The sequence below is a fragment of the Citrus sinensis genome, chromosome 7, assembly GCF_022201045.2.
Source record: "Citrus sinensis cultivar Valencia sweet orange chromosome 7, DVS_A1.0, whole genome shotgun sequence".
Taxonomy (NCBI): Eukaryota; Viridiplantae; Streptophyta; class Magnoliopsida; order Sapindales; family Rutaceae; genus Citrus; species Citrus sinensis.
This window is the reverse complement of record NC_068562.1, coordinates 19,553,078-19,562,500: the sequence shown is the minus strand read 5'-3', so window position 1 is coordinate 19,562,500 and position 9,423 is coordinate 19,553,078. Positions and strand designations below refer to the sequence as shown.

Sequence of the window (9,423 nt, the reverse complement as noted above, 5' to 3'; positions counted from 1 at the left end):
TCTGCAGCTGTGCAGATCATCTTTAACTGATTAAGATCGATCTCTAGGCTTAATTTATTTTGTTACAGAGGAGCTTAGGTGATAGAGACAGATCTTTAAGCTTAATAAATCTTGGTTTTAGCACCCATGCAAAGTCACATCCTTAACCATTGGACCTTCCGTGTAACTCATCTTTCTCGGCTAATTTGTTGAATGAGGACAGTCACATCATAGACTGTTCTACAACTGCCTTATTTGAGCTTTTAAAGCTATCATAACCTCATTAATAGCTTTTGGTAACACAGTATTCAAAGTCCTTTTATAAACAACTCTTGCTTCAACCCAACCTCATTTGTTTACTCACTACCATGAATGTGTTTCTATCCAATCAGGATGTTGCTTGTTCTGCTATTAACATGAACTTTGCTACTGGTGCTGTATACAATTATTCAGATTTTGTCACCAGTGACGATATACCTCTTGACGAGGACTATTTTGAAGTAATATTGCTTATCTCTCGTATATATATTGGGATTATCTTATGGATACATAAATTCATATGCTTATCACATAGGTTGTGGATTCTGAAGTTTCTAATGGCTCAGTTGACTGGGGAATGCTAGATACTTCCAGCTGGGTTCATCATATTTATTTTTATCTCTGCCTTGGCAAGATGCTCAATTTATTGATGTTGTGTGACCAAAAAAGGGAAAATTGAGTCAACTAACCCAACACCCTTAAACCAAAAAGGATAAATGTTCCAACAGGCCATGCTTGATGTTTGTTTTGTGAGAAGCAAGTGATAGTTATTTAGATAAACTTTCAAGAATTCTTGCCAACATGATTTACCCTATTCTGTTGGAAACAATAATCAGAGGTACTTCAATTACTGAATGCATTATAAAGTATTCTGATTTCCATTGCCTATGCAGAAAATTGGTGGGTTAGACAGGGAATGAGAATTTGATTTTTTGAGTTAATATACTGGATGCCTTGAAAACTTACTGTGTGGTGTTTACAATTGCATTCTTGCGGTAAAAATCACTTATTCCGGTACTCAATTAACCAACAACCAAATTGTTGTCTTGATATTGTGAGCTCAAAACGCTTTGAAAAAGTAATGTTGTAATAACCAAGTTGGTTAAGTTATTTACAGATAAATTGTTACTAACCTTAATTGAAAAATAAATTAGATTAATTCAGCATGAATAATATTGGCATGGCCAATAAGAACTTGGATCATTTTGTATTTGTCTTATCCAATGGGAACTTTTTCTTTTGCTTTATATTTTCATTTTCCTATGTTCACTATGCCATTGCAATGTTTTAGCTTTTGTTAGAAAATCCTTTCATTTGAAGTCCATCCATCTAAATTCAGGTTTTGCGAGAGACTTACCAGGTTTCGAAGTTGCTAGATAAAATAGGGGTAAATACCTTTCTATATCCCATTAGATATACCAAAACTCACTCTTGCCTTATTAGAATTAAGAATATAAAAAAGTGGAAGTAATTCTAAGTTTAGGGGCTTTTGTTAACAGCATTATTCATTATATATATAAGAGAATCTATTACGCCATGACTAAAGAATTTGGGAGACTTTACACACAAATGAAAGTGCGGTAACCAGAGGTTAGGCTTTAGCCTAGTACCTTTTTTTTTTTTTCTAACCCCTAATGTAAACTCTTTTGTTATGAAGTTATTTATTTTATATGATCTATCGCTTATATTAATATTGTTTGAAGGTTTTTATGTGAGATATGTCCCTAGATCACATCTATTGATATTGTTTCATGATGATTATCATCACATTGAGGTATTCAAGATCTTTCCTCTGCTTGAGCCCTTGCTTATGACATGTTCTATGATTGGTTTCTTATTATATCCCAGAATATGCAAATCTTGAAGCTTTTTTATAACTTAATTAAATATGGTGTTGCTTGTTTTTCTGTGATGTTGTCAGATTGGTGGCAGAAGTTTTGATAATTTATAAAGGTGAGGTCCAGTAAAAAGTTTTGAAAATTGTTGATGTCTCTCCTGAACAAGTCAGAAAACTTTTAATTTAAGCTATTTTGCTGGTATTCTGGTTGCTTTTATGTGAAATTTTCATTGTTGGCCTTTAGTTCGTTCGAAGTAGTCAGATCTAACATTTGACCGCAAGGTTCATTATATCAGCTTTTTTAACTCATTTTATTTTATTTTATTCTTTTCTATCTGTTATAATTCAAATGTCTATTGGTTATAATACAGTGGTGGCTTGGAGGGTTACTGTAACAACCCAAATTTATCCGAAGTTGAATTTATCTATTTATTTTATAACTACATATGTTTATTTTATTATTGTTGTTATCAATGTTAATAGTCCAAATGATTTAACTGATGATGTATAATACTAACTGAAGTATGCTACTTATACCACGTAGGATGAACAAATTCCTTTTAATGCTTTCTTTTGGAATAACTTGAAATAGTCCAAGTTGCATCTCATGTTCAAAATGAATGAATTATTATTGTTTTAATATGTAAGAACCTTAAGCCTAATATTTACCTTTTGAGTTAAATAAATGCATCATTCCAATTCCATAGGTTTGGCCAATTGAGTCTGGTATGAATCGTAAATTCTGAAGCCATGTTTGGATTAGAGTATAATTATTTTTATACTATGGTTATTTCGTTGGTCGAAACCTGAAAGTAGAATGGTTCTTAGCTTAGATATGAACTAAAATGGTTGTATTTGTTTGGAGAAAAAGATGGGGTTGTTATACTTTGTGGTAATTTTTTTCCCATATTTATAGTTGCCATGGGACATTACCTCTTAAGAAAAAAAGGTTTTGTGACTGGTAAAATACAGTAGTTCTACATGTTTTATAATTAGTACATGATGTGTTTTTCTTACTGCAGCCCCTTCTTTTGAACAAGCAGTTCAGTCTTACCGAATGTATATTCTCTCTTTTTATTATTTTTAATTGTGTCTACCGAATGTAAATTATTTTTTTTATTTTTAAAATACATGATATAAAAAATATATTCAAATTCGAAATACTGTAAAATATATTTTTCATTTTTATTTTTATTCTTAAAAAATACAAATTCAGAAATAATACCAAAGATGTCTTAAATTTTTGATTTTTTTTATTTTATTATGTTAGAAATTATATTTATTTCATTTGTTGCTGCAACAACATAAATATAAACTATGCTGATTAACTTGAATATTTCTTTTGCAGTCAAACAATGATAAAAACAAAATAATACATAAAAAATGAAGTGTTGTGGTTGAAAGCAAATAAAGGGAAATCTCACACATGGTACAACTGCAATTAAAAACAAAAGGGCAAAAAGCAAAACGCACTGTTTTTGACAAAATTCGGGGTGCGATTCGGGGTTTAATTCAGGGGAAATAGCTTTTCCCAAAACCTCAACGTTTATGATTATAATTATTTCGTTGTAAGAAATGTGATGGTGAAATCTTTTGTAACTAGTATTTTTCCATACACTTATTATTAGATGGATTAATGTTTGTTTGAGAGGATATTGTTTTGGGCAAAATCTTGACACAATATAAGTTTGTATTGTACTTCATGCTTGTTGATATTTAGTAGAGTTGCATTTTTTAAATAAGCAAAATTTTATCCTAAATCCCAAAGTGGCAATGAAAAAATTGTAATATCATTCAATTAACTTGAGAAAGAAAGGATATGATTTTCTGGTTTATATATGCCACAAAAGTGTATAATTTCAAAATGTATACCCTCTTGTTCATTTTTCCCTACCCAAGAAATTAGAAAAAGACGCAATCACAATCTAGCATAAATTAAGTATGGCTGGGTAAAAATAGATGAATAATGGACAGGTACAAATGGAGAATAAGTATAAAATCTTTGAAGAATAATTACAACTTATTTTTAATGAATTGTCATATTATTGGAATTACTCATTATGATGTCATATTTATAGAATTAAGTCAATTTTATGGCACAAACAATATAATTTTCTCAGAAAAACTAGGTTCAACTAAAACTTGATATGTTACTAATTTTTATTTTTTTTGGGATAGACCTCTTTACTAGTTTAAAATCAAATCATTGTAATATTTAATTTAATAAATATTACAGTACTTTTTTCTTACATTCACGACAAATTATGTAATCTCAATAGCTCCAACTAAAGATTGTAATCTCACGACAAATTATGTCATATTTATAGAATTAAGTCACTTTTATGATATAAACAATATAATTTTCTGAAAAAACTAGGTCCAACTAGAGATATGTTACTAATTTTTTTTTTTTGATAGACCTCATTACTAGTTTGAAATCAAATAATTGGCATCTTTAATTTAAACCTTACGGTCCCTTTTAATTATAAGTTTTTTGGAAAAGAAATTGCAATGTCGTACTCTTTATTTTTGATAAAGTTTCTCATTTTGTCCAGGTTTATAGGTTCTGAATGTTGAGGAGAATATTAGTTGATTACATGGACTTTAACTCTCACGTGCGTGATATTGGTACAAATCCTGACGGCTTTACATTGGTGATCACTTTTCATGAATATTTTTTTTGAGACATCTTACAATATTATATTTTGTGATTAAGCAATTGTGTATGTACGAAGCTATCTAAAATGTGTGAACGGAGTATCATTCTTCCAAGAAGTGCTTTATAGTATTCATAGTATCTAGGACTTTAAGCGAATTATTTTTAAAAAATTTTCTTACATTCAACAACTTCGACACCCAAATAAATAAAAAAGAGATTAAAATTTACTCACTCTAGCAGATCCTAAAAAATTTCAAAAGAAAATCTTAAAAAAAAAATAGTCAACAAGATATTAGAATCATTATAAAAATAAATAACCAAGAATAATACTAATTTCAAATAAAATATACAGAATGGTAGTAAACAAAGAACTATCGTTACTACTGCTCCCCAATAAAGATGATCCACCTTCCCACAAGATGTTACTGAAGAGGAAATTGTGAGCCACTTGGAGAATAAAGGAAAACTTGCAGTAAAACATTGACTATTTCCAGTCCACATTTTGCTTATACTCGGTAGGCAATTGCAAATTGGAAATTGTTTCTTATTAATTTTATGTGAAACAACAATTATAATTGCAATAACTAATAAATAACTAATACAAATCATGAAATGTAATAGGAGCAAAAAAAAGCAAGAAAGAAATAGTTAAAGAGAACCTACTTTTAACATGTTGCAGGCTTTTGAACTCTACTTTTTCTTCTTCAAATTCTTTTGACCATTAACTTTGTTCGTCATTTTGGTCGGTGGAAGATTATTCTTGTGCGAATCATGAAATTCTTCAGCCTTACATCTGATACTATCTCTCATTTTATTTGTATCTCCGTTGACAAGGTGGAGTGCAATGCGATATCTTTCTATTGTTGAGTTATACTAAATATAGTAAGAGAAAAAATAAAAAAGTGAGAAAAAGAGTCATCATTCATTGTAAAACTTTAAATCAATATGATATAAAATTAATGTCACATACATGTTTTATAGATAATAGATCACATTGCACCTCCATGAACTTGATCACAAACAAACCGCAGTTAGTTCCATTTGGTTGTATTGGGACATTATCTGGATATGAAATTTTAAAACTAAAAAAATCCCAACATGAATGAAATTTTCCCAAAAAGTCATCGAGGAAAACTTCGTCGAGTCCCTGTAACTGTGATAATGATGTTAATAGTCAGCATACATTTGCATTTATTGGTAATAATACAAGTGAAATGCAAGCTTCACTTGCAATTGCTCTAACAATTTCCTCTCGATGTGAATTCGAACTATTACTAGGTAAAGAGTCCCAAATTTCAACGGTTTGCGTTTTAACAATCAACACCGCTAGATACCAATGTGCATAGCCATCATTTATAAGAACATAGATATACATGACAAATGCATAATTTTTAATAATTACCATTAAATGTCTTAAACAATGCCATTATTTATTGTAATTTTGTATTTAATTTCTTACATTTTCACATACTGCAAGTTCTGACATGTATTTATCTCGAATATTATGATTTTTGACAAATTCTTCGATGCTTGATTTCTTTTTGCAGGCCATGTTTGCCACTATTTTTTGCTGCAAAACTCATAAAATAAATATAAAATTAGTATATTATCAACATATAGGGTCAACTATCAGTAAAAAAATTCATAGTATAAAATTTACAACTTACTGAAAATATGGTGGGCAAATACCAAATACGCATCTCTAGGCTCGTTTTTGCACGTTCTTTGTTTGTCAAGTAGTTGACGAAACAATCTATGACCTACGAATAGAGCCATTAAACAAGAAGACTTAAATACTTAGAAAGAAAATAAATAAATTGAATTATTAAACTAAATATAAGGAAGGTATGCTTACTGTGTCAATGATCCAAGTATTAGGAGCCAAAGAAAACATCTCTTGGCGAGAGACGAAAAAACTAATTCCATCAACAATATGCTCACTGTATTAAGAATCCAAAAATAGAATTAAAACTATAACAGTGTTAATGCAAAAATAATAACATATGGAAAATGGGTCATGCGAAAATCCAATTACTCCATAGGCAATTCTCCTTGAAATATATATTGCAGCAACTTCATATCTTCCTCTGAAAATGAATTTAGTAGAGTGATTGAATCATGAAAAAAATTTTGATTGCTTCGTCTTTTGGGAAACTAATTATAAGGGGGTTTTTGGTATGGACCATACTTTCGCTTTCGGGAGCGCATATCTTTAACCTCAAATACACTAAGTTGGTTTGATGATTCCTCTTCAATAGAACAATCATCATTCCGGCCATTATCCTACAAAAATTATGATTTATAACTTAATACTCATCTATGCACTATTATGTTTTACTTGTGCAAAAAAAAAAAAAAGATCACAGTTTATTGCTAAATACCTGCATAGCTACATTGTAGAAAATTTGCTTACGCTTTCCCTCATTTAGGTCTGACTCACCCGTCAAAATTCTCTCATCATGTTTCTCTACAACATTCTCCTCATCCAATAATTTCTTCTCAAGAATATCATCTCCATCTAGCCTTTCTTTGGCTCTCTTCATTAGTTCCGCAAAAGTTAAAATTTCATGGCTTGATTCATCGTTCTTTTGTTGCTTTCAGGAAGGAGAAGTAATTCCAACAGCAGTGCCATTATTCTCCTTTTGCTGCTCAACTTGCTTTTAGGTTAAGTTCTCTTTAAGGGTTTCCATTACTTGTTGCATTTGCTGCATCCAACTACCCATTAAATGCTTTAAACCATCAAGCTCTAATGTCATACGGCCAATATCTTTTCGAACAAGTGATAATTCCTTCTGATGTTGACAATTATGTATGCATTCTTCATTCTTCCAACTTGTTCCATCAAATGTTTCCTGGGCCGTGTTTTGTTAAGGATGGATTTCTAGCAAATTAACCTAATAAATACCACATACTATTAAATACATGTCATTTCAATATGACACGTTAATATTTAATTAATAAAAAGTAGATGCCATACCTTTGAGCTCCCATAACCACCATTTTTCTTAACAAAACTCAATAAGTTAGTTACATCTCGATTTGTCCATGTTGTTATTGGACTTAAAGATTTATCAATAAATTTTCGTGCAAATGATATAGAATCCATGTAAAAAAGCTGCAATATTAACAAAATGATCAAAACAAAGCACAAACAAAATAACACAATAAAACTGATGAAATCATTTTTAAAAAAATTATTACCTCCAAAAATAGTACACAACCATTAACAACTTTATGTTGTCTTGCCTTGAACTTTTGTATGCCCTCAACTAGCCCTTTAAAAGCCCACGTTGCCCAATTTTTTTTATTTATGGCACTGGTGTCTTTCAAAAAAACCAAGTAATACGGGGCTAAATTCAACCCCGATTTAGGAAAAATAATTGTAGCTATAACAAACAAAACAAAGTTTCTTTTAAGTCATCATTCACCTCCCTTTGATTCACCAATTTTGACTTTAAAGTTTTCGGCTTAATGTATCCATTGTCATCACAATATTCATTCCTCAATTTATCTATGTCATCAATACCAAGATCCATATCAATGTCGACTCCACCATCTTTTATTCCCATAATGTACTCAAAATCTTGAGGCGACAGATTGACACTCTTACCATGCAAAAAAATACATGAAGTAAATGGATCAAAATTTTGAACCAACCATGAACATAAATCTTGTTTCAGTCGACCACATTTTATGTGCAGAAGACTTTCGAATCCTAACTCCACAACAACTTTTTTTTTATTTTCTGACAATTTTGCTACCAGTTTTGCAAAACGATCTGGAGCACATCTAGTTTCCATGGCTTTTTGAGTTCCCTTCACAAAATCATCTTCTTTGTCTTTATTCCGTGCTATATCACTACCAACCATTCTAAATTTAGCCTTCTCTTCTTCACTCAAATTTTTGAAACATTTCCCTAATTTAATTCTATCCTAAAAAATTAAAAAAAATGACAATAAGTTATTGCTTGTAACACATCCCACATTTAATGGAAATTAATTATCGCACCTACACTCACCACTTTTTTTCCTTGGTCCCGTAATATTTTTTCTTCTTGCTTGCTCGAGTCAATTAAATATTTTGAAAAAAAAATATAATCAGTGCCCATTAACATTATTGTGCTTGGCTTTACTAAATATTCATAAATTTACCAAAAGTCAAACACATAATATTTAATGTAAGAAGACTTACAAATACTCAATGAAAGGTCGATGTCTTCTTAAAATTTCATTTTCCTAGCTCACATTATCATTCTCCTTGAAATCATTCTCGTTGCCCTCATCTACATTTTCAGCCATTTTCGAGTTTACAAGAACCTGTACATGAAGATTTAGCACAAAAAGAAATGTCAAATATCACAAGTTTTGGATCCTGTAAAACAACAAAAAATATAACCCAAAAACAGTAATAAATTTATCCAAAAACAGTAAAAAATTTAACTAAAAAATAGTAGTAAATTTTACCCAAATACAGTAGAACATTTAACCCAAATCCAGCAGCAAATGAAGCCCAAAACACCAAAAATTTACATGTAAACAGCAAAAAATTTAGCCCAAAAATAGTCATAAATTTATCCAAACAGCAACAAATTTACCCAAAAACAGCAAAACATTTAACACAAAAATAGCAATAAATTTATCCAGAAATAGTAAAAAATTTAACTGTAAAACAGCAGCTAATTTATCCAGAAACGGCAGAAATTTTAACATAAAAATAACAGCAAATGAGGGCCAAAACACCAAAAAAATTTAACCAAAAATGGCAGCCAATCATCCCAAATACAGCAGTAAATTTTTCCAAAAATAGCAGTATATTTACCTAGAAACAGCAAAATATTTAACCAAAAAACAACAGCAAATGAAGCCCAGAACACCAAAAAAACTTACCTGAAAACAGCAAAAAATATAAC

The 9,423-nt window shown here is 30.3% G+C and overlaps 1 protein-coding gene and 1 long non-coding RNA gene across 9 annotated transcripts in view; one reads left to right on the top strand and one right to left on the bottom strand.

Moving 5' to 3' along the window:
• LOC102607394 (uncharacterized) overlaps nt 1-4,575 on the top strand; it is a 5,600-nt gene extending 1,025 nt beyond the window's left edge. Inside the window, exons 3-4 of one of the 8 annotated variants that reach the window (XR_003064076.2) lie at nt 1,940-1,971; nt 4,411-4,425. This is a non-coding gene — a long non-coding RNA (uncharacterized LOC102607394). The other 7 variants (XR_003064075.2, XR_003064077.2, XR_003064074.2 and 4 more) reach the window with 7 other exon arrangements.
• Nucleotides 4,576-5,701: 1,126 nt separating this feature from the next.
• Nucleotides 5,702-6,708, bottom strand: LOC127903817 (uncharacterized). Its single transcript, XM_052445031.1, has 4 exons — nt 6,550-6,708; nt 6,370-6,454; nt 6,182-6,274; nt 5,702-6,084 (listed from the first exon to the last, which is right to left on the bottom strand). Exons 1-4 carry the CDS (start codon nt 6,591-6,593, stop codon nt 5,962-5,964), a joined length of 345 nt encoding a protein of 114 aa, XP_052300991.1. The 5' UTR covers nt 6,594-6,708; the 3' UTR covers nt 5,702-5,961.
• Nucleotides 6,709-9,423: the final 2,715 nt, after the last annotated feature.

What these genes read in the sequence shown, in the direction of transcription:
- LOC127903817 (XM_052445031.1), bottom strand. Translation starts at nt 6,593, where the DNA reads ATGAAGTTGCTGCAATATATATTTCAAGGAGAATTGCCTATGGA. An exon ending in CAAGGAGAATTGCCTATGGA is followed by an intron (nt 6,455 to 6,549) that starts GTAATTGGATTT and finishes TTCTTAATACAG; the next exon opens with TGAGCATATTGTTGATGGAA. An exon ending in ATTTGCCCACCATATTTTCA is followed by an intron (nt 6,085 to 6,181) that starts GTAAGTTGTAAA and finishes TGAGTTTTGCAG; the next exon opens with CAAAAAATAGTGGCAAACAT.